The 25,026-nt window shown below is 40.4% G+C and overlaps 1 protein-coding gene across 6 annotated transcripts in view; it reads right to left on the minus strand.

The window, feature by feature from the left end:
• Positions 1 to 539: 539 nt before the first annotated feature.
• The window catches only part of Nrip1 (nuclear receptor interacting protein 1), an 88,687-nt gene continuing 64,200 nt past the window's right edge, over positions 540 to 25,026 (minus strand). For all 6 annotated transcript variants that reach the window (XM_052741018.1, XM_052741022.1, XM_052741020.1 and 3 more), the window contains one exon: positions 540 to 8,121. In XM_052741018.1, coding sequence (XP_052596978.1) covers positions 4,260 to 7,751 — 3,492 coding nt within the window. In that variant the 5' untranslated portion in view covers positions 7,752 to 8,121 and the 3' untranslated portion in view covers positions 540 to 4,259. The remainder of the gene's footprint in view (positions 8,122 to 25,026) is intronic.

Genomic DNA, 25,026 nt, shown 5'->3' on the forward strand with positions numbered 1-25,026 from the left:
TTTGTTGCTGGGCAAATGCCTCCCTCCTCAATTACCAGCAACACATATATAAGTATAAACTGTTAATGCATCAGATTGGAAGAGTACAGAGGTTTAATTTACTCTTTTCTCCCTAAATAAGTTGATCTTAGCTGGGTCTGATGGCTCAGATCTATAAATTTTAGCTCCTTGGGAGGCCAAAGCAAGAAGAATTCCAGACCAAAGCTTGTGTGGACAACACAGTGAGTTCAAGGATACCCTAGGCAACTTAGTGAGACCTTGTCTCAAAATAAAAAGTAAAAATAACATTGTGAATATAGCTCCATGGTAGAACACTTGTCCAGATGGAGGCCTTGGGCTCAGTCCTCACCACTGCAAATACAGACATAAAGTAAAACTGTCTCCACCACTGACCACATATGTATACAGCTTTCCATGTTTAACTTTTTCCTGTATACAGTTTTATTTGGAAAGGACTCCAATTTTTTCTTGCATTAAAAACAAACAAGACCCATTAAAAATAAAATAAAAACCCCTGATAAAAATCTTAAGACAAAGTATATGTATCTAATTAGCTTTATTTTGGAACATTGTACAAACTCCAGTCTTAAAAAAAAAAATGTAGTGGTCATTCAGATACATAGTGAGAAATGGAAGACAGACCACAGGCCGACTGTCAGTTTGAGAGATGCTTTAATTACATGTTTCTAAATATACTAACTTGCTGGTAGTTGCTTCCCCCCCCCCTTCATTTTTCTGAGACAGACAAAATATATGATCTATTGCTTTTATTTATTTTTTTTTCTTTTTAAATGACCCGGGAGTTAGACATTAATGGATAACCTAAAAACCAGACAAAACTCACAAAAATAAGCCATTTCAAATTAGAGACAATGCATTTTTCTCATTTATTCAAATTCACTGCAGGAAGTAAACACTAAAAGATTAAAAAACAAAACAAAAAATTCACACTGCAGTATGTACAATTCATGACATCATATGAAGAAATTAAATTTCTAATAAAAATGGCAAATTATACTACTAAGCAGATTGCAACAAAACTGGCTGTAAACCCCAGAATTCTTACCGTAAATGGTAATGTGCCTGCATTCCAGCATTTAGGAACACTGGACTATTCCTGGTTATAATGTTTCCAATGGGATTTTAAGATTTGTGAAGTTGTGTGAATTCTTTATGTCAAAAAGTGGTTGATTTAAAAAAAAAATTAAGACTCTTGGATTCAAAGCACATTCTCTCACAAAGCTTAAGCCACAGAAGTCATGTCCAGAAATGAAATACTGTCGTGTTGGGATGAACATCTGATCTGACTTGTTAAGACATTTTTGCCAAATGCACAGATGCACAGGGTTCCCCATGCACTTTTCATGCAGCAGGTAATCACAACTTAAATAAAAGGTTTATTTTATACATTTGTCCAGACTTGCAACTGTATACATACATGCACAATTTTTTAAACCTGTCTGATTATATTTACACTTATACATGGAATATACAGGAACCAAAGAAATTAAAAGGTTTTTCTGTTGCATTAGAACAATACAAAATATGTATTTTTTCATTAAGGAAATCACTATTTACATTACCTTTAAAAACCAATTTTAACATCTTCATGTAACAAGTCAATATATATATATACACATTATATATATATATATATATATATAGAAAATATATACTCTCACCAGTTTATTCTTCTGTAAGATGTAGCAGAGAACAAACAGGTAATGCTACCTTACTGATGTCAATGAGAGTTGTAGTACCCTTTCACAAATGACTTTATTAGGAAGAAATTGCCTAGGTATCGAAAATAGTCCTGGAAAATGTGTATGTGTGCATATTTGAATCTACATATGCAGAAACAAGGTAAATTTGTGGATGTATGCACTTTCTCTTCATTAGGATTACTCTAAACCCCACGTGGGGGTATTCTCTAGTAAGTCAGAACAGCATTCTTTAGAGTCACATTGATTTCTGTATTACCTATTCCCATTCCAACCAAAAACAAACAGACAAAACAAGGCTGGCTCTGGACGTTTCCCTGACCTAAGTGTCGCTCCACCGTAAGAAACATATTGCCTCCAACGGAGGATGAACACCAGCATCCTACAATATACTTCTAAGGCTCCAACCCTTTCACAATAACTGAGAAAAATGACTTAGTGTAAAGCTTATTTATAGAGTGTAGACAATGAGATTGTCACAGTATGGACATGGAGTAAAATGTCTTCACTGGCCAGTGGAATTTTTCATAGCAGAATAAGCATACGCCTTCTCCTCCCTCTGATGTAGCATAATATACACTCCAATTACCATATAACATTTCCATTAACTATTTACAAATCATCTTGAGAAAAAAATAACCATTTAGAATTTTAGATAATTAAGAAATAATGTCCATTTGCAATATAAAAAAAATCTTAGAAACAACATCAAGTACATACAGCAACTTCAAATAAACTTCCTTCTACTTAATTATTGAGTACACAATAATGTTTTGATAAGTTGTTTGCTAACCTGGTTCAAGACTGAAAATAAAATATTGTCTGGTGGATGAATTGTGGGCTATAAAAACTGAACTTAAAAAGCAACTTGTTTCAAGACTGAAATTCCACGTGGCTCAATCATATATTAAGCTCTTTCAAGACAGTATCAGTGTTTACTTTGAATACATGTATAACGAGTTGATGCCATGTAGTGACTGTGTAGGTTCTGTTATGTTCTGATAAGTGCCCTTTGATTGGTTTTCAGGCAATCTGAGCTTAATGTCTTTCTTGGGTTTAAACTGGTATCTTCATAAGCACTGTTCTGCAGAAGACTGTTTGAATAGAAGGTAAGGATGTATTCAGGAGAAGTTTCCCAACCATCCTGGGATCACCTGAGTTTGCTAAGTGGCCCTGTTATTCCATCCCTAAGGCTAATTAAGTTGGTGTTACTAATTAGAACAAATAAATAATCACAGATTTTCCTGAGATGTTGACCCGGATAGGAAAGTTGTGTCCCCTCTACCTGATTTTTTTTTTTTTTGTCATAAAAAGTATTCTGAACCTGATTTCCAAAGATATAACAGCAATATAGGAACTACAATATTGCAAATTTTGAGTTGATGTGTGACTGTATTGGGGGTAAGTATAGGCATCAAATAGTTTCTTTAAAGTCCCATATTCTGGAAAAGTTGTAAGCCATGGTTTTCCAACACATACAGAACATGTTAAGGTGCAGGTTGAAGACTCCCAGATCCAGCAGAGACCCTGTTCTGGAGACCTGAGAGATGCTGCCTAGCAATCTGCATTTTAAACAACTGCTCCATATGGCCCTAATGCAGTTTCTGTGCCCAGAATTAAGAAATCCTGGTCCTAAGATTTACAGGTACCACAGGAATGGGGAGGATTAACTTCACAAAAGATGGTGAAAATCGTTCAAAGAAAACTCATTTTTGCTTTTGTTAAAAACTATTTCTAAGTAGTCAATTATTCAGGAAACTGCCTAAAGATGAACATTACCTTCCCTAATTTTGTAAAAGGAGGAGTATTAATTTAGGAAAGTAGTCAAAATATAAAAAATGGAAATCTGCCTTTTATTTTGAAGGATCTATTAAACTGCCTTCCATTGTAATCAATTTTTACTAAATAGTACAAGGTTTAAAGAAATACACATTGAAAAGGTCTGGGGTGGGACAGACACAATGGGAATCTCAAAACCCCTTCCAAGAGTTAAAAAGAATTTTTGTTTAGCAAAAGTGAAAAATGTAAGCATTACTACTTTTTCTTACTTTTGAACTGATGAGATGTGAATCAGCAGAAGGCTTCTGGGTTTTTCTTAATTTGATTATCTTTCAATAGTTAACAATTTGGACTTTAAAAACGTGTTATGTAGGCTGACTTCTGAGATGAGAGATGAAGTACCCTAATAAAGAGAGCAAGCAAACCACATCAATCCACTATTGATGGAGTTTTTGCATTTTAATGTATGCCTCTTATTTATGACTATAAAATCGTTTCATCCATAGGCTACTCACAGTTGTCATCTGATGTACACAGAAGTATTAAACAACCAACTTCTAGTTCAATAGTTTCCTCATGACATCTAATGTTAAGCAAAAATTAGTATGCATATTTAAACATCACCAGTAACCAATACTTTCAGAATGAAGAAGTTTCAATTATACCATGCTTTTCTCAAATCATGCTCTTATTTATACAGATCTCAAGTTCATACTGATTAATTTTAAAAAGATCCAAAAATGGTATGGCAGATACACATTATTCTGATTCCTTTTTTATTGAGAGCACGTTTCCCAGAAGTCCATAAACTTCTCCATTTGTACTGTGTGGGCGAGAAGCATTATTTCCCATATGGCTATTGTAAGGGCTTCTTAGATTGAAGAAGGAACCTTTAGTTTCTGCTGCAGGAAGTAACTCTTCTTTGATTGTCACCTGTGAGACACTCTCAGCAGATGAAGGCTCCCTCCAGACTTCTTTGTCTTGTGTTTCTCGAGGGGTAACAGAATTGCCTCCTTTCTGAAGCATGTAATAGAGGATTGGGTTCGTTTTGGTCAGTCTTGGGGAGTCTTTTTCATACTCATTCTTATCCATATCTGTGATGACCCACTTAATGGGTCCTTTCTCGTTGGGAATGGGTACGGAACACCCATTCAAAAGCCCAGGTTCTGGTCTGGACCCCACGCAGCTCAAGTGCTCCGGGAAAGGAGGACTCAGAGAAGTTTTTCCTGCTCCTGGGTATGGAAATGTCCTGTTATCCACACAACTGCTGGGCTGAGGGGAACTATACATCAGTCCATTTAAAGAAGAAATGCCGAAATCAGGTTTGCTATTGGGCACATTATTTTTATGTCCTTTCTTTTTATTGTCGATGACAGAGTTACTCCTGTGCGGGGACAGATCTCGCACACAGTTCTCGGAGAGAAGCAGCTGTTTCAGAACGTTGAAGCTTTTGCTCTCTCTGGCCCAACTCCTGTGTTCACTGTCACTGGCTGAACTATGACCAGCAGGGTATTTATAGTCAAGATCATTTCTGCTAAATTTCAGTTCTTCCTGATTAAGTAAGGACCCATAGAGTACTTCCGGGGCATTGTGATTACTGGCAGTATCTACAGCACTATTTTTCATTTTTTTAAATGGATTTTCTAGTGGTTCCGTATAAAGCTTCCTTTTCTTGGGGACCATGCAAAAGTTCTTTGACTCCAGGGGCGTCAACTCACTATTTCTGTGACTCCTGTCCTGGTCATCCACTGGGTAACTCTCTTGATTCTGTCTCAGCAATCGACTTAACAGACCATTCTTTGAGAAAGAAAAATCCTGAGGTGAAGCGGGCTCTGATTTAAAGTCCTCGGCCACTGGTAAGGCAGCTGTGCTCCTCTGCATGGTGGGAGTGACGCCTAAGAACGGGACGCTCTTAGCATCATGGTTTAAATGCACGTTTGTGTTATGAACCTGGAAGTCATCGCAAGGCTCGGATTTGATTTTCACCATCAGTATCTGTTCACTTACAGATCTCTCTGCATGTTCCTGGGTACCTTCCTCTTGCAAAGGAATTTTCTCTTTCCTTTCACTCTTCCCCTTGTTGGAATTTCCCAGGAGCAGCTGAAGGACAGTGCGTCTTTCCAGCAGATTCTCTATCTCACAACCTGGAAGGGCCGGGTCAGGTCCTGCTGGCTGATGGCTGAAGACCTTGTTTTCTTCAACTGCATTGGTTTTGTTTGAGAGCAGAGGGCTATTTAACCTATCAATCATACCGAGAGGTTTCTCTGCATTTCCACTTAACAGCTGTTTGCTGGGTCTCTGCTCTTCCGCCGGCATGGAAGACTGCATTCCACACTGTGCCAAATTTTGTAACAGTTTACTGGCACTGAACGTTGCCGAATTTGGTGCACCTTCACTCGGGGCTGGCTTCTCTGCTGGCGACTCTTTGCTTTTTGTGAGGTCCATCAAGTGGCCAGCTGCGGTGTTGGTTAGTTTGGAAGAGGGAGTACTGCAGGCGTACGGTGGGGGGGAATTCCACTTGATGACCAAAGAATGCTGAGAAAGGTTGATGGGAGACTCCGCTTTGGTGGATGTATGCAGTGGTGGAGTGCTCACGGGGGTAGTCCTGTGTGTACTGGGGCTTTCAATGACAGAAGTCCTTGTGTAATTCTGTGGACTGAACTTAGTCACATCACAGGGGACTTCCTGAGGGCTGGTGTTCCTTTCAACATTCTCTTCACTTTTATGGCCAAGGAGCAGCTGAAGAAGGGTGACTTTCTGGTGTGAATTCAGCTTGGAATTTTTTGAGGTATCTTGATCTTCTTGGATGTCCACACCAGGGACTTTGGGATCCCACGTGTTTAACAGGGATTGAGTGAGGTTCTCAAGAGAAACCGGTCTGTCGGCCTCTGGCTTCTCCACGCGGGGCTTGCAGGACAAGTCTATGGGAACGCAATTGGAGTAGGCGCTCTCATCTCCGCTGCTGTCGTCTGTAAAACTAGGGTTGTTATCGGAGTACTCATCGATCGTGGTGGGGGTGCTGCTCTCCTCGAAACGACTTCCTCTCTCATTCTGGCCGTGCCCATTCATTGGCGTGGGTATGGTCTGGCTTTTGAGAAGGTGTAAAAGCAAACTGTTATTGGCAACTTGCTTTATGCTGTGTCTTTCCAGTGAGTTTTTATAGCCCGTGTTTTTCGGGGAAGAAGGAACAACACCCATTGGATTCTGAAACGTTGCAGCATTATTCTTGCTAGCCACGGGTTTGCAGGATGACGAGGTTCTGGCCTGCCCGTTGAGATGGCCAGACGCCCCTTTGGGGAGCTGGAAGCTGCTCACGTCCTTCTGACCATTTTCCTGCAATCTGGCCATGGCAGCAAGTCTTTCGCTTGCTGCTTGATGTGCACTCTGGGTTTTTAGAGCATGTTCCCGAGAGTACTGCTGTAGATGGGCTTCGCTGGAAAGGAGCAGCGCTAACTGGCTGCAGGCCACGCTAGGCTTAGGGGAGGTGGCGGGGCTAGCCCTTTTTTCCACCATGCTGGCAACAGCCTGTAATCTTGCGGCACATGACAAGGGTTCACTCATGACCTTTGCCCCGCTTTGTCCGACATGATGAGGTGACTCCACCACAAAGCTATCTCTGATGAGGTTTGGAGTCACATCAGGGAGGGTGGCGCTGGACTTTTGATCCTTGGTTTTACTTTTCTTCAACAGAGTTTTTAAGTGACTCGAGGCCACGCCGTAGCACCTTAAATCCTTTTCCACTTTTAAGGAATCATGACTGAGGGCATATCCTTGCTCTTTGAGGCTCTGTCTAATCTGTTGTGACAGAGCAACAGTCTGCAGCCTGGAGCTGAATGACTGAAGCAAAGAGGCCAGTAATGTGCTATCCTGCTTGCCTTTAGGCACATTGTCAACCATGCCAGCCAGCAAAGCTTCCTTCTTTACGTTTAAATTCACGATGGAATCAGACAGCCTCTTCCGCTTTGCCGCATTCCAGTCCTCAGAAGACTGTAGCAGTCTGGCTTTTTTGAGATGCAGCATGCCAGATCCCTGGTACGTATGCGTATTGAGAGCGGGACCATTGCTTTGACAGGTGGGAAACGCACTGCCTGAAATGTTAAAGTTCTGGTCTTCTTCGTTGTGGCCAGCAGACTTTTTGTCAACGGCAGTACCTGAGCCCCCTGCTGCCTGATGCATTAGTAATCCTTCTAGGTAAGTTAAAACAATAGAATCCTGATGCACATCAGAGCCAAGCTCTTCTCCATGAGTCATGTTCAAGACAAGTGTTCACAGGGGCTTGGCTTCTAGTCACTTTAAAGTTATGTTTTTTGTTTTGGTTGGTTTTTTCTTTTTTTTTGTCTGTAAGATCCAACTTCAGGAAGTTAATGTCAGTCGATCACCTTCCCTAGCAGTCAGAGAGTGATGTGCTGTTACATTCTGACCAGGATGTCATCTGGCAGTGACAGGTTAAGAGGCAGGCAAACTCCAAGGCGGACCTCAGCACTGATCTGCAGCTAGGGCAGCCGAAGAACTCCCTCCTTTAGTACAGAGCTATGTAGTGGCACGGAGGTAATACTTCTTAGGGAATATGCTGCTTTTCTTTCTTCATCGTTTGTTGTTCACCAAATGCACATGTCAGTATCTAAAAATATATAAGTGGAAACAGTTAAGGAGGTACAGAACCGGACTCATGCTTATTACCTATAAGAAACAGAATACAGCATCATGAGTTTATGCATAGAAACTATACGTGTGTACTAAGCACACAGACACACGATAGCCACATCCGTCCGATATGTGATTTGTAGGTAAGTAGCCTTAAAACTACTCCACTGCCACTGAAGGATGAGATAAGGGTTTGTGAACTTCTATGCAATTATTCAAAGCACAGTTTGCAAACGGGCTCCAATGCAGTACAGTAATATCCACTTACCTGTCTCATTGTTTATTTTCTACCTTACCAGAAGATCTAGATGACAGGCTAAGAATGATCATTTCCTAAACCAGATAGCACACTGGATCTTTAGTTTAACTTCAGGGACAAAAAAAATGACATGCAAAAACTCCTTCAGAATGAGACGACCTACTACACTAATTGTAATTAGCACACACACAGCACACTAGATACAAAACTTTATATATTAATTCTAGAAAGGAAAACAGTTATAAAAACACACATGCATGAATACATGTTCTTGCCCTCTGAAGTTTGGATAAATATGAACCCAAAAGACTGAGGTCACAACTTTGAAACTGGACACTGTAACCTCATCGGCATTCCACAGGGAAACAGCAGGAAAAGGCCAACCTGAGTATTCACTTTGTTCTTGTTACAGCTCAATCTCTCCAATCCTAGTCTGCATGGAGGGCTGTGGAACGATCTGGAAAAGGGAGCTGTGACAGGGAACACCAGCACTGGGTAAGAGGAGCCTGTACCCACATTCCTAGCATAGTCTCAGTATAGAGTCCTTTCCTCTTTTTACTTCTTCTTACATGAGGAGGACTTCGTCATTCAGCATTCTTACTGTCTTGAAGACAGAACCCCTCTGTCAACCAAGCCTCTGAGCATCTTTCAGACTTTCAAGATGTAGAACAGCCAAAATCCATGTGAGACTCTTCATCAAGTGGAAAAAGACTGAAGGCAGGCGCGTAGCAAGAGAAGGTGGAAGGGAAGATGTGAAAATGAGATCATTTATTCAATTGGTTACTGCTAAAAATAAAAAATTTATTTACCAATTATAAGACAAGAAAGGTCTCTGCCCTCTAGGTAGCATAATTAGATGTTGAAAGTTTTCAAAGGTATACATTCTGGATAGAAAAATGAAAAATAAAATGCTGAATTATAACTTGTGCTTAATAAAACCTTTTAAATATGAGTATGGAGGTAGGATCTGGCAGATTTTTTACATCCTGAAAGATGACGCAGCAGAATGGGTTACACAATGGCTCTGCTGATGGCTTTTAATGGTGGAGACATGCCAGGATTGCCTCATCTTGCTAGGGACTCCATTATTTTCCTTTTGTCTCTTTAAGTACAGTGAATCGCTGTGATGGTTAATCTTGTCATCTTGGTGCGATTAAGAAACACTTAGATTAGTAAAGCCCATCCCTGGGTATACCTGTGAGAACATTTCCAGAGAGGATTAGCTAAGTGGGGAGAGCCATCCCGGATGTGGACAGCACTATCCCAGTCTAGGACCCCAGGTGGTATGGAGGTGTAAAGTAGGGAACGTACAGAGCACCGAGTCTGCTCCTGTCCCACCATGATGTGAGTCGCTCTCCATCCAGAAGACTGAAACCTTTGCAAGTGTGAACTTCATAAGCCTAAATCTTTCCAGTCTTAGGTTGGTTTGCTCTGGTATTTCACCACAGTATCATCAAAAATCTCACACCACTCCAACAAGAGCAAAATGGCAAAAACACTTAAAAGAAGAAGAAAATTTATAAAAATACATAAAGGGCTTTTATATATATATATATATATATATATATATATATATATATATATACACATACATACACACACACCATACACACACACATATACACGTGTGTGTATATATGTATATATATAGTGTGTATATATACTATATATTATATGGATATACATATATATATATAATGATAGCAAAATACAATATTATACTCCATTATAAACACATTCCTGGGCTGGAGATGCAGCTCAGTATTAAATACTTGCTTCAAATGGACAAGACACAGTCCAAGGCCTTGGGTTTGATCCTGAACAGCACATATAATCACAAAGACACATAAACACACAGATCGCTATAACTTTAAAAGTGAATTTCATGTAATACAATCCTTGTTATCAATAAATTTTCAATAAGTCTTGAAAACCAGAGCTGGGTCTAAAGACCATGAAAGTGATCCAGACACTAATTTCATAGATTAATAATGCAATTCATGTCAGTTATTTCAACAACATTAGAATTGTAAGAAAACCCATCTTTCATTAATTTAAAATTGTTTATAAGCATAAAAATATCTTTTAGATCTTTCTTATGAAAAAAATTTACTAGTTCTTTAGTATGTAGTATAAAAAAAATGACAGTATTTCTGAGAGAATTCTACAAAAAAACCTAAACTATGAAAAAATTTATGGAATCTTGAGCATATGCTTAGCAGATATTTCAACACAGAGTGTTTTAATGAAACATCTATCAATGTTTGAACCGTAAGAGTATACTTTCAAAAGTAATGTACTTTGGTATTTAACATAGTACTTGAAAATACCAAGTTTAGCTCAAAGTGTGTGTGTGCACGCTTTATAAGGGATATATCACTAAAACAAAAGTTGTAGCTGGGCAGAGGTGGTGCCCGCCTTTAATCCCAGCCCTTGGGCAGGGTGTAGAGGTAGGTGGATATCTGTGAGTTCCAGGCCAGCCTGATCTCCAGAACTAGTTCTAGGACAACTAGCGCTGCTACACAGAGAAACCCTGTCTTGAAGAAAAAAGAAAAAAAAAAAACAGTTGTAAGTTGTTCATATGTGAGGAGTTCACAAGTGGTCACAATATTGATTCCTTTAAGTGACTAGATTATTTCCAAAGCAATGTTTTATATTCTTCATTTAAAAATTGTTTATTAAGAAAAAGGAAACTTTGCTGAAATTTTATATACTTCAAAACAGTGAAACCAAATACTGAGGTTTTATTTAGATATTGAAAGATGTAGCTCACTAAATTCTTATTTGTGAGCGAGCTTACTTTTGGTTGAAGATAAATAATAAAGACCACTAGCCAACTGATTTTACATTCAGTATCTTTCTTTTAATCAAATTCTCCACTAAAATCACACTTAAATGATTGACATCTATAATATCACATAGCATGTTATTTAAGATAAGTCTAAGGAATGACTTCCAACTGTTTCTATTAAAATTTCTCAATTTCTTCATTGTCAGGTCATAATTATCTGAGTATTAAATTTCAAGGAATTTCTTCATTGAAGCTTTAATGAACATTTTGATTCTTTGCTCTAGTTTCAAGAAAATATAGAAAGGTACAAGGATTACTTCCTTGTGCCATCCAATAATAACTCCTGTGACAATAGCATCTACTGTGGATTATACTTTGGGTCCTTTGAAGGGTCTTTCTAGACAAATGGTAATATATATAATATATATAGTATTTATTAAGCATTAATAGAAAAAGAAGTAAGAACATCCCAAAGTCCTATTTATTGACCAAGAAAAGTTTCAAAAATTGAAAGAAAAATGCTACAACATGAAGCACTCCATCCAGAGAGAAGAAAGTACTTCTGTGACCAGCACCAATTAGAAATTACCACAGAAGAACTCAACATGTAACTTCATAAGGCAGACAGGACCGGAGAAAGCACTTGAGATGAGGGTCCTCAACCTTTACTAAGAGGGGGGACTACTGCGTCCCCTACTACAAATTAAACATGAGGCTGTTGCTGGGAAAAACGCTTCACAAAGAGTAAAACAAGCTGCATGGTTTTGCAGCTACTTCACAACAGGGAGGAGAACTGGGAGGTAAAAGCATAACCTGAAATACAGTTCTCACTGAATGCCTTATTTCTCATCAAAATGTGCATCTTTTGAGAGAAGCCAAATGCCAAGATAACTTTCTCTGCAGCGCTGTCTTCGTCAAAAGATAGATGTGGGGTTGGACAGTTTAATGAGCACCAAAAACAAACAAACAAACAAAAACCAAAAACCAAAAACCTCACCTTATTTAAATCAGTTTGCTCAAGTGAGACCCTCACACCCTCTGCAACTAAAACTTAAGAGTCCCCGCCCACAATCCCAGTGAAGGTTCACAGTTTGTAGAAGTGAACCACAGAGGTAGGGAACACAGAGGGTGCCCACTGACACCCAATTTCTCTCTACTGAAAATGGTGAGGGGTGGGCACGTTTATAGATTTTTGCTCAAGGCCACACTTGCTCCTAACTTCCAGGTCTATGGCTTGAGCTTTCCTGTTGGCTTAACACTGTCACTTAAATTCCCCATTTAAAAAAGCTTCCCCGGGAGACATAAGTTGTTTGACTAACTCAAGCATTCACCATGGGCTGGGCTTATAAGGACCTCTGCAACTCTTCATGAGGCCGAGCGATTTGTTACATTGTAGTTGACAGAGCAACAAGCACTTTAACCAGAGAATACTTTGTCGTAAGAGTTGTACAAAAGCTGGGCGGTGGTGGCGCACGCCTTTAATCCCTCACTCGGGAGGCAGAGTCAGGAGGATCTCTGTGAGTTCAAGGCCAGCCTGGGCTACAGAGTGAGTTTCAGGAAAGGTGCAGAGCTACACAGAGAAACCCTGTCTCGAAAAAACAAAACAAACAAACAAACAAAAAAGTGTTGTACAAAAGACGAAACAACATGTTTTATGACTTTGACGTTCATAGTGAATCCTAGAGGAAGAAAACCGTTTTGAAGTAAACTCGATCCCCTCCAATTGTTTAATTTTCACACAATATTTGAAGCCTCTGTATACTCCAATGTATACTCACATTGGAACTTTCACTTATTTCATAATGGTTATATCGTAAATAAAATGCAAGAAACTATTCAGGACCTTCGGGTACCCAGATAAACAACCGCAAGAGCGACGACACAATCATCCTGGTGGCAGAAATGAATATGTCTAGGTTGATGTAATAGAATTCTGAACCTGAATTCTGAATTCAGAAGACTTGAAACAACAGAAAATAATCACTAACAAATTACTTAGCTAGCTAACACCAGCTTTCTTTTCCTTTCAATTTTTTTTAAAGACTAAATCCATAATGACACAGGAGACAGTTTCTTAAGGTTTTCTGCAACATTTCCTCAAAGTAATGAGTCCATTCTTTTAGTTTTCAAAGTCTGTTCCCCAATCTCTATCAATAATGAGTGGCGTGGCAAACGAGCCCCTTTCTCCGGCCATTACTTGTTTATAATATGCATACACGGGGGCATCTTTTGAGAGGGATGCATAATTTCTTCTGAACTCAACTCCAGCTTCTCCATCCTTAAAATAGATGTGACATACAGACAGCAGCCCAAGCTCAAGGTCACAGATCAGCAGGAAAGATTACCAGGAGAACTGACGTAACAGCTGGCAGTTGATCCAAGCTCCCCGGGTTCCCAGTCCACCTTGCAGACACTGTGCCTCAACTCACGGGATGCACTCTGCTTTAAAAATATTCTTTACATCCTGAAGACAAGCTCTTCATATACCGTTTTCATTACAAAGCATGATCCTGCTGAATACACAGCCTCAAATCAAGAGTGGGAGAACTCTTTGTGTCTCAGAACTGTGAATGTTTACGTGCACTGATGTATATGCCTACCTATGCTTGTGTTTTTGTTTGTTGTGAATCATCTCTCTCGTGTGATAATTTTGAAAATGAACTTAACTTGCATATATCCCTAAACATATCCTGCTCCCTTACAGGTTCAATCTATATGAGGCTGAATCTAATACTGTATTTCTCAATATTTCAGACCATGTGTAGATTTAATTGTTGAATACTGGTTCTGAAGGAATGTTTTGTAATATTTCCATCACTATTTCCAGCATATATTTGGGAAGAAAATTTAGTTATCAACAATTGCTACAAAAGTGTCTTATAATGGAATTATTGTCAAAGTGCAATTACCTAACAAAATAGCGTAGCTGGGCATGGTGGAATAGGCCTTTAATCCTAGAGCTCTGGAAGCAGAGGTGAAGCTGGATCTCCACGAGTTTGAAGCCAGCCTGGTATACATAGCAAGTTCCAGAACTACATAATAGAGACTGTCTCAAACAAACAAACAAACGAATAAAATAAATAAATAAGGATAAAAAAGAAAGCTTAATGTATAATGTGTAAGTTATACATTAATTATTTTGATAAAAACCACAAGTTATTTCTGCCAAGTAATGGAAGTTCCATTGATGAGTTCTTTTGGAAAACAAGGAAAATTCCTCATAAAACACATCATCCAAGCTGTCTTAGTGGGGACACTTATCAGTGAATGATGTGTTCCTTTTTACATATTGCCTGGGTAAAAGTGCTGACGAGCTGTGAACAGACCATAATTTTCCAGACACGGTAAACATAATGTACCACTGCTCTTGCCAATGCTGGCCCAGAACCCAAAGATCTTTAGAATGGAAGTTTCAGCAGGATATGGAACAGGTATCACTAGACACAGTCTATGGACGGACAGGCATAGATAGTGAGGACACGTGTAAAAGCGAGAAGTTATAAACCTGAGCCCAAACGTTAACCACAGAACAAGAACACTACACACCCAAGGTTCTAGGAGACTAAGCCTTTAAACATTAGCAGGTAACTGTGTCCTTTAACTGGTAAGTGGAACCTACCGGCACGCCATTATTAGGCTACTTTAATGACTTCTTAATTTATTTAAGAAATTGCCGTGCGTACTTTTCTTGGACTTCTCTCTTGCCTGTTTGTGCATACGACCCAGCGTTTGAAGTGATCTCAGTAGCCGCAGCCGGGAACTGCTAATCTGAAACAGCTTTACTGGTGTTCAGATTTAAGTCTCCACCATAGGGGTGGCTTGGAGATAGCCCTCACCATGGCAGCTGCCACTGGGAAGAAGATGCAGACGGGGGTCAGGCTTAGGAAGGGGGATTTAGAAGAGCACTCTGGTGAGCTGCCAGAGAAACAGGAAGAGCAGTCAGTGGTCTAAGTGACATGGGTCAGGCTTTTGGGACTTCACAAACTGGGTCGAGAATATTCCTGAATGGCTTTTTATTTATCAATGAAGATAATAAAAATTACTTAACTTTTACTACTTGTATCATTTAATGAAAGTAACTGTGCCACGAACTAACAACGTCAGCTTTGTGGAAATCTCTCACCATTCTTCCAGGCTGCTTTATCTGTTTCGGGCAGGAGGACGTGTGTGCAGTGGTAAATGGACTATGGTAATCACCTCACTGTTTAGTTTATTCGTCTCTGAAATCGCTTAAATTCCTGCAGCAAGAGATCTTAATATTTACATTTTGCTTTGAGCTTTTGTTCTTACTGTGCTCTCCACTAGAGCATTTATACAAACGGATAATTTGTTTATGTAATAAGGACGTAGTAAGTGAGCAGGGGAAGTGCTATGATATGGGAGACAGAGTCGTGCACAGCGATTTTCTTCCCACGTGTCCATCTAATCCCTACGATCACCCCCATTTCATGCACTGTCTCAGTTAAAAGCAGAGAGACCCATGCAGGCACCTTCCCCAACTTGCAGACCAGGGGTGGCTTTTTATCTGTGACTCCCCAGCACTCAGAGGAATTTTCAATCGTCTCACTTGCAAAATTAGAGTTTTTGTTTGTTTGTGCATGCCCGACCCCTCAATATAGGGCAAGTTCCTTACAGGCAAGAATTAGATCTTTTCATCCTTGTGGCTCCAGGACTGGGCAGATATAGTCTTTGTTTTTTTTTTTTTTTTTTTTTTTTTTTTTTTTGGTTTTTCGAGACAGGGTTTCTCTGTATAGCTTTGCGCCTTTCCTGGGACTCATCACCGCCCGGCTCAGATACAGTCTTACAATGTGCAAAAAGTCAATCTCTGGGAGTCTTAGTTCTGCTAACTATGGTGCGGGCCACCATAACTGTGAGAGAGCTCAGTATTGAAAATGAGATGGTGCTAGTGCTAACATCTGGCTTCAAATTCAAGACTTGCTTCTTCTGCATATGAACTAACAAAAACTACAAAGGTACAAAGTAATAGGTTGGTCAGGAATTTAGCTCAGTGGTAGGTTGCCTGTCATCGAACAAATTCCAGGCCTTGGGTTCAGTCCCTAGCAACAGAAATAAACAACAAAAACCCCCAGAAGTAACGAAAGTTGTTTGCTTTAATCTTACATGAGTGACTACTATTCTGGTAAAAACCCAGAAGATATACAAATTTTTAAAATGCACATTTATTGCTGTTGTGTCAGTCATGTTAGGAAGATTCAGTATACAAAGATGACGTCAAGAGTACGCATATGTTTCAAAATACTGGTACCCTACATTTTCCATCATATTTCTTCTTCCCAATTGTTGCCCACATAGAAAGATGAATAAAACTCATTTGTAACTGAAATGTTATTTGTGCAATGTCATTGGATGAAGATATATTAAGAAATGAAGTTTCACACTGAAAGATTTGTTCTCTAAAGCCAAAGAAATCACATATATTATAAAAATAATGATAATGAGGCAAAATAAGGAAACCTTTCTAAAAGAAAGTTTTTTTGATTTTTACTGTATCAAATATAACCAAGAAATTATGCTTTACACTCATTTTAACTATTAAACACTGAAGTTAATATTTATTCATTAAAGAATTTAGATTTCATTTATACCCATATATTTGGAGAGTATCAAATATTAGCTTTCACTTAGTTTGACTAAATAAAAGTAGTGTCTTAACCTAAAGTGATTCCATCAGATTATGTAAAAGTGGGGCTAGCAGATGGTTTGTGCAGAAGAGCACTTGCTGTGCAAGTGTGAGGTCCTGAGTTCAAATCCCCAGAACCCACAGAAAAGCTGACATGTTGCAGAAGTATCTGTAATCCTCTCACTCCTACAGGAGAGACAGTGAGACTGTGACTCCTTGCGAGGTTGTGGGCCCGCTAGTGTGGTGGCATTGAGAGCAGGTAGATAACAGAAACCTTGTCTGAAATAAGATGGAGGGTGAGGATCCACACTGTGATTTTCCTCTCACCTCCACATGCACATCGGGGCGTGTACACACCAGCATTCACAGACATGAACATGGGCACACATGTGCACCCACACACACTTTACACATGCGTAAGTACACCCACATATCACACACACATAAACACACATGCATACACAAACAGGTATAGCAAGTCAAGTCACCCTTTAAGACTGAAAAGCAATTCAACAAGAACAAACATAACCCAAGCTGGGCTTTCTTGAATACTGACACAGATAATGAGCACTTCTTCCCTACATCTTTAAAACACTGGCCTGTGGCCATCAGCAGAAATACAAGGGAAACCATTCCTGGGACCTGTATTAAAAACAAAGGGTTCACTCTTGTTGGCTGAGTCTGCAATATGACTAAATAAAATTAATTCTGTGATTTTCAAAAATCTAGCAAAAGAACTAATTATTCCGTGACAAAAGTACAGACTATTTATTAGTCGTATTAGTGTTAAACCTTAGTTAAACCAGGAGCTCAAAAGGCTGAGAGGTTTGGGTTCAGTTTCTGGGTCTCTGATTTATCAACTGTTTAACCTTGGGCAAGTCAGCCATTCTTTAGTGTGCTATTGTTTATAAATGCACAAAACCACGGGGTGGGGCGGGTAAATGTGGTCACACATACACAGTCTGGACACAGCACAGCAGAAGGAACATACACTCGAGAATTTGTTCTATACCAGCACAAATGAAACTATAAAATTCCTCCAAGTACTAGATTACAATCTGTAGCATGAATCTTTTAAGGTCTTATTAATAAAAATAAACCGAGGGCCAGGTATTGGGGTGAACACTGGAAGATCAGAGAAACAGAGCAGGCCACAGCTAACCTCACCTCGCCAACTTCTCACCAACTTCTTTGCTGATTCTGTTTCCTCAAACTGGAAGCCTCTGAGTCCTCATCTGGAATGTTGAGGACTCAGAGGCTAAACTCAGCTGAACTGTTGCTAGAAGCCTAAAAGCTTAACCAGGCTCTAGTTCCTGGTCCTCACGCCTTATATACCTTTCTGCTTCCTGCCATCACTTCCTGGGATTAAAGGTGTGTGTCACCATGCCTGGCTGTTTCCAGTGTGGCTTTGAACCCTCAGAGATCCAGATGCCTCCAGAATGCTAGGATTAAAGGTGTGCGTGCTACCATTTTCTGGCCTCTATGTCTATCTAGTGGCTGTTCTGTTCTCTGACCCCAGATAAGTTTATTAGGGTGCACAGTAACATAAGGGAACACAATATCACCACAACAATCTCTCTCTCATCTTATATATTAATTTATTCTTTCTTTCATTCACTTATTTGTGTGTTGGTGGACATGCATGTGTGTCCATGGAGGTTAGAGGTCAACCTTGGGTGTTTTTTCTCAGGAGTCATTCGCATTTTCTTCTCCTGAGACAGGGTCTTTTACAGGACCTGGAGCTCACAATTAGGCTAGGCTGCTTGGCCAGCGAGTCCCAGAGATCCTCCTGTCTCTGCCTCCTCAGTATGGAGCGCTGCATCTGGGTGTGGGGATCCAGCTCGAGGCCTCATGCTGAACGCGGCACACACTTTACTAAAGACTGAGCTACGTCCACAGCTCCTACTCTGGTTTTTTTTTTAGTCTGATCATCAGTCCTTTGGGAGACCCGGAACGAAGGCCAATCACTTCAAACAACAGTGTCCTGCCACTGGCTAGCTCTCTCAACCCGGAGGTCTAGGTGAGACAGTAAAAACCTGCTGTTGATTGAAGTCTAGGAAAGGGCACTTAAAAGATGACAAACACTCCAGGTCTCTGGGTGCCGTAAAGTTACATTTTTTTTTTTTTTTTTTTATCAACTCTTGACGGGTCAAAATAGCGGCTTCAAAACTCCTGGGAAGACTGTGTCACGAACTGTTGACTCCTACTAAGTCACTACTCCTTTCAAAGCCCTGCTTTCTCAGGGGTATGCTGCAGCCATATCCCTTCCTCCAAGGAAACACGGAGGCATATTTTCTTTGATTTCCTTCAGGAGGTGGTTGGTGTATTATTTACCCTCACTACCATTTTTCCAGGCAAGGGCACGAAAGTTGGGAACAACCGAGAGGCTGGTGACGGCTGCAGGCAGCGGCTAACCCCAAACCAAACGAAGGTGCTAGGAATTCCAGCCTGTCCTGTCACGTCAGACCACTGCAGACAAGAAGAAAAGAGGGCCGAAAGCATTCGGCCAACCAAATGCTTTTGTAGCCCTTGGGAAATACAAGGTTACTTTTCCGATTCCAAAATCTTTTCTCTGCTATCCTAATGTCTTGTTTTTTATTTGAGGAAGGCTACACAGGGCAGAGCTAAAGAGGGCAGTCTCTGCAGCTCAGTAGCTCAGCAACTCTGGTCAATTTATCGCTCTAGTTTGGGGGCTCAGTTTCTTGAAGCTGTGAACTAGGAATGATAGTATTTGTTTCATAATACACACATATTCATATCTATTTGATATAAATATTGACTATATTTACCTAGTATTTTCTAGATGACTGTTAACAATTTGGTTACTAATAGATGGATGACACAGCACCAAACTGAGGAACTTACTCTCAGGTGTTTGGTTTTTGGTTTTTGGTTTTTTGTTCTTTCGTTGAGGCAGTCTTACTATGTAGCTACAGGCTGGCCTTAAAATCACAAACTTGAGCCGGGTGGGGGTGGCGCACGCCTTTAATCCCAGCACTCGGGAGGCAGAGCCAGGCGGATCTCTGTGAGTTCAAGGCCAGCCTGGTCTACAGAGCAAGATCCAGGACAGGCACCAAAACTACATGAAAAAAAAAAAAAAAAAAAAAAAATCACAATCTGCCTTAGCCTTCTGAGTGCTGAGATTACAGACAAAAACTACCATGTCTGGCTTTTTTGACTTGTTTTTTGACTTGCTTGACACCCCCATCAAGTTCCTAGATGATGGGTCAACTGTACATGCCTTTGTATTCCCATGGGTGATATTTTACAAGTACTGATAATTATCTGTTGAATCTTTCAGTATATTCAATGTATATCTGTAGAGGTGCGAGCATTTGGATACACAACACAAGTTAGTTATCCTAGGAAATTCTGTAATTTTATAATCTTTCACTACAGATTTAAATCAAGGAGAAAATGCGCATATGAAAGATGCCTAGTAAGTTTTCTTTCCTTAGACCTTCTTCTTAAACCACTTGAGAACTTAACCAAAATGGACCAATCATTTGCTTTCCTAGGACGTATAATGCAGAGAAAGAAAAGGTCATCAGTTGTGGCTTTGATGAAGTCACATTTCACAGGCAAAGAGAGAGGAGTGGAGTAGTCACACAGTGAGAAGTGGAAGAGAGAAGACCAGCCCGGAAACGGAGCCTGGCTTTCCTGTTTCAGGGAGCAGCAGAAACCTCCTGTCAGGTTCCGAAAGAGCTGGTGTGCGTCTGTTATAAACTCTCCCGCACTTGGACTTGGGTGAGGGGGTATCTGCCCCATGTAATCACGCCTTTGCTGAGATACTGTATTCAGAACGTGGAAAACAGACGACACATTGAATCTCTGACCCTAAAGAATTGGGCCAATAAAAGTGCTCCTAGTCTCACTTTTCCTATAGTAACTTCCCCTCACGAATGGTTAAAGAGCAATCCACATCTCCACTTTTCAAAGACGGCAAGTTAATGACACAGAGAAGAAAATAAGACGTCCAAGGTTACACTTAAGTTGGTAGGGGCAGAGCTGATGATAACAGCACTTCAGATATCTTACTCCCAGGGGTCTGCACTAACCAAGAATCCAGCTGCTTCCCCTGATGGAATGAAAGGATGCCAATTACTCAAACTGTGTAGGAAACACTGACCAAAACAGGGGTTAATTGGACATGGGTTGTTTTAATTCCATAATCAGCTCTTTGCCTGCACTACCCTGGGAGGGAATAACATATCTTTTGCAGGAATGGGAAGAGGGCCAGCACAGGCCATCTGGCTGCACATGTCCTTTCCTGAAGCTATCCCTGCAGCTGTGCGACACTCAATGATGTTGAAGAACTTTTTACTCTAAATCGTTTTACTATTTCCCTTCCGTCCAGTCAACGTATTTCAAAATTATATTATATTAACTTTACTATAACACCACCACCCCCAAACAAAAAAAATCACACATCACAGTGAAATGAACCTGACCCAACGTCTATACATCTCAGTGGACTTCTATACTCTTCTATACAACAAAAATCCACGGCAGTCAGACTAGAAAAAACAATTATCTTTATGTCTGCTTTATAAGTCATCATTACCTGCCTCTAGTCATTCTCATCTCGTGAAATGTAAAAGTAGATAAATCTTTATTTTCCCAGGATTAAGGCAATTTCAGTGACTTTGAAGTTACTGCATACACATGGACAGAAGCACCATATATATGTAAGCACACATGCTTGTGTGTGCGTGTGCCTGTGCATGTGTAAGGGTGGTACTGAGGCTTGACTTTGTTTATATAAAATTCTCATTCACAGAGAAGATTAGGCCAACAGTCCGTCAATACTCAGACTTGGGCAATTCTTTTCACCAGAAAACTAAACATATGGGTCCTCCCATCAACCCAGGGAAAAGGAGATGTGAGAGGACCCAGGTACCCTACTTCCTTGTCCATTTCCCATCTCTCATTTCCGAAGTCTACTAAATGACAAGAATCAGGACAATCAAGTTCAACAGAGCTGCCCAATATCTGAGACCAGATGGACACCCATCCAGGGAGATTCAGTCATGACTTTCAGTGCCACTCCAGCATTAGGTATGCATACATTTCTTCCTCTCCTCTTCTTCTGCCTCCTCCAGCTCCCACTCTTACATGGTTTGCTCTTTCTAAGTCTCAGTGCTTAAACTCCCAGCATTGGGAACTAGAAAGGCTTCCAACAGGAAGTGAGATGTAGCTGAAGAACTACAGCATTAGCACCTTCATTCTCGTTTTCTTGACTAAGAGGCACTTTAAAAAAAATAACATCGGGGAATGCTACACTGGGCTGACTTGCTCTTACATTTCTAGTTGTGAGCTTGGCCTTCAATGGCTGAGCCATCTCTCCAGACCATGAGTTACTCTTAAGAAATGCAAGTGTTCATGCTTAACTGTGGTTGAGAGTAGGATGTTCTAAGTCTTAGTGTTGGATATACAATATGTTAAGAGTCCATGCCAGGAAGCATAAGTAATAACCAGAAAGGAGGTGATGAGGCCTTATAGGAGACCATGGAATTCAAGCTATGTGGGTAGGCAGATGTGTAAAATTCCCAGCAGAACTTGGAAGAGATGGTGAATGTTGACACTGGCTAGCAAAGGCCAGATGTTTCTTCCTCAGACGATGAGACAGATCATGATTTAGCCAACTCGTACTGTTGTTAGACAATTATGGCTCCATTTTGAATGGAAAATAGACATAGCACCTAACAGCAAGCAGCCCTCAGACTATATCCAAGTTCATCAATGAAGTGGAAAAGGAAGAAGGCGGCCTGTACCTAAGCTCGTTTCTTTTGCTACTGTAAACTACTGGGCCTTTACATGTCTCCAACGCTTCCTAAACTTTGGAAGTTCCTAATCTTAGATTACAGCCCTGGCCCAAAATGTTCAGACAGTTGCTAGACTACAGAGTTAGGTGCATTACTATTCCATGATAGAATAATGTGGAAAAATGGAGGCAGAAGTTCTACTGCTAGAGCTCTCCAGCCACAGTGCACTAAATCACTTCCTTCATGCACCTTGCCTTTTGCTAATCATACTGGGCTAAGGAGGTGAGTCGGAAGCATAGACAGGCCACGTGGGCCAATTTTCTGAACTCTGGCGCTACAAGAGATACTGAAGAAAAACAGAGCATATTATTTTCTCTGTGTCCTTTGCTTTCCTCACTTAAAAGCAGGAGGCTCCAGAAGATCCTCCTTATGATTCCTCTGCGTGTTCCTGGCACCTGGTTATTTTACCTCCTTATTGAGAAGGGCTAGCCCAGCTGAATCTGATCCCTCTGCCTTTTGTTGCTCGGCTCTGCCCTTTAGCATAGATGTTCCTTCCAGGCCTAAGCATGCATGTCCGACTCCAGATGGAATAACACACTGATTTAATCTTCCTCCTTTTCTACAAAAGAAGCAGTACTTCTGGGTAACACGGCAGACCTTTGGTAGCTAAGCTTTAATGGTAATTATGACTGATATTAGAAGGAAAGCATTTATGTATCATGCCACGTTTGCTTCTAATGAAGAAACTAACAGACAGGGACTGGAGAGAAGACGCGGCGGTCAAGAGCATGCACTGCTCTTGCAGAGAACCGGAATTTGATTCCCAGCATTCATGGTAGGCAGCTTGCAACTGTCCACAACTACAGGGGATGCCTAGCTCTAGGGGATCCCAGACTTGTGGCTTCTGCAGCACTGACACTCATGTGCACACACCTAAACTCAGATACACACACATACATGCAATTAAAAGTAATAAAAGAAATGTTACATTTTAAAGAAATTAGCAGGGCGGTGGTGGCACATGCCTTTAATCCCAGCACTCGGGAGGCAGAGGCAGGTGGATCTCTGTGAGTTTGAGGCCAGCCTGGTCTACAGAGCGAGATCCAGGACAGGCACCAAAACTACACAGAGAAACCGTGTCTCGAAAAAACAAAACAAAACAAAAAAACAAAAACAAAAACAAAAAAGCTCATCTGTGGAGGGAGATGACCCTCTACAAAAGTATGTACACAGAAGAAACCTCAACACAAATAGAGGAACAAGAGAGAAAACAAAACATTTCATTATGATTAAAACCAAAACCTATGGTGCATGAAAACTCTCCCTGTATTTGCTAATTTATTTTTTTCTAGTTTTATTATTTGATAGAATGAACATTACAAAGTAGAACTGCCTGATGTTTATAATGAGAGTAACAAGGTCAAGTTGACTTCTGCATCACTGCATCCCACATTGTGAGATTAAAACATGGAAATCTAAGATACTGGTAATATCATACATGGTATGATATGTAGGCGAAGATTTATATATTGGTAAGAATTCACTTTGCATTGCCTTTTAACTACACAATTTTAAAAGATAAGCAGATGGTGCTAACAAACACTTAGCAGAGTTACCACTGAGAAGAAAAACAACAACAACATTGGTTTAACTTCCTTAAAAATCTCTGTTTAAGTCAGGGAGAGATGTTCACGTAGTACTCTCAGTTAGAAAGCTGAGGCAGGAGGACTGCCATGAGCTCTAGGGCAGCCGTGGCCACACAGTGTTCTCCAGCCTAAGTCACAGGGGAGACCTTCTTTAAGGCAAACAAAGAAAACAACAACAATGAACAAACCACCAGTAAAACGAAATAATTGATGTGTAGGCCTTGGAGATCTGGGATGTACACAGCTCCCAACACATCATTGAATAAGTACGCACTTTATATCATATGTATGTGTTTATGTGAATGCACGATTATGGGAGGCTGGGAGAGATGGAACTTTGAAATCTTGAATATGCTCACACTTGTGCACCAGCCCGAGGCTGACACTCACACCTTTATCTGCAACCGTCGTGCTGACTGGCGCTGTCTGCGCATGTGTGTTTTATTGCACTTATTCCTAACTGGACCCTTGTGACACATCCTATGAACTGTAGCCAGTGCTCTTTGTAACGCATTCTACCCTGTCCCATGGTATGCTTCTGACTGCATTCGGGCCAAAGCTGAAATTCCTCTCTAGCCTACTATTGAGACTCCAAGGCCTGACTGCTACAGTGAATCTGAAGAATGATCTCAAGTCATCCTCTCTTCAGGCAATAGTCAGTAAAATTGAAAAGAGGACCACAGACAGAATTTTAATTTTCCTAATAGGAACTCTTTTAAATGTTAAAAGAAAGGTAAAATTAGAGAATGTTTTATTTAATCCAAAATGTTATTTTATCAT

Source organism: Peromyscus californicus, unplaced genomic scaffold, assembly GCF_007827085.1.
Source record: "Peromyscus californicus insignis strain IS unplaced genomic scaffold, ASM782708v3 Scaffold_16__1_contigs__length_79575227, whole genome shotgun sequence".
NCBI classification, from domain to species: Eukaryota; Metazoa; Chordata; class Mammalia; order Rodentia; family Cricetidae; genus Peromyscus; species Peromyscus californicus.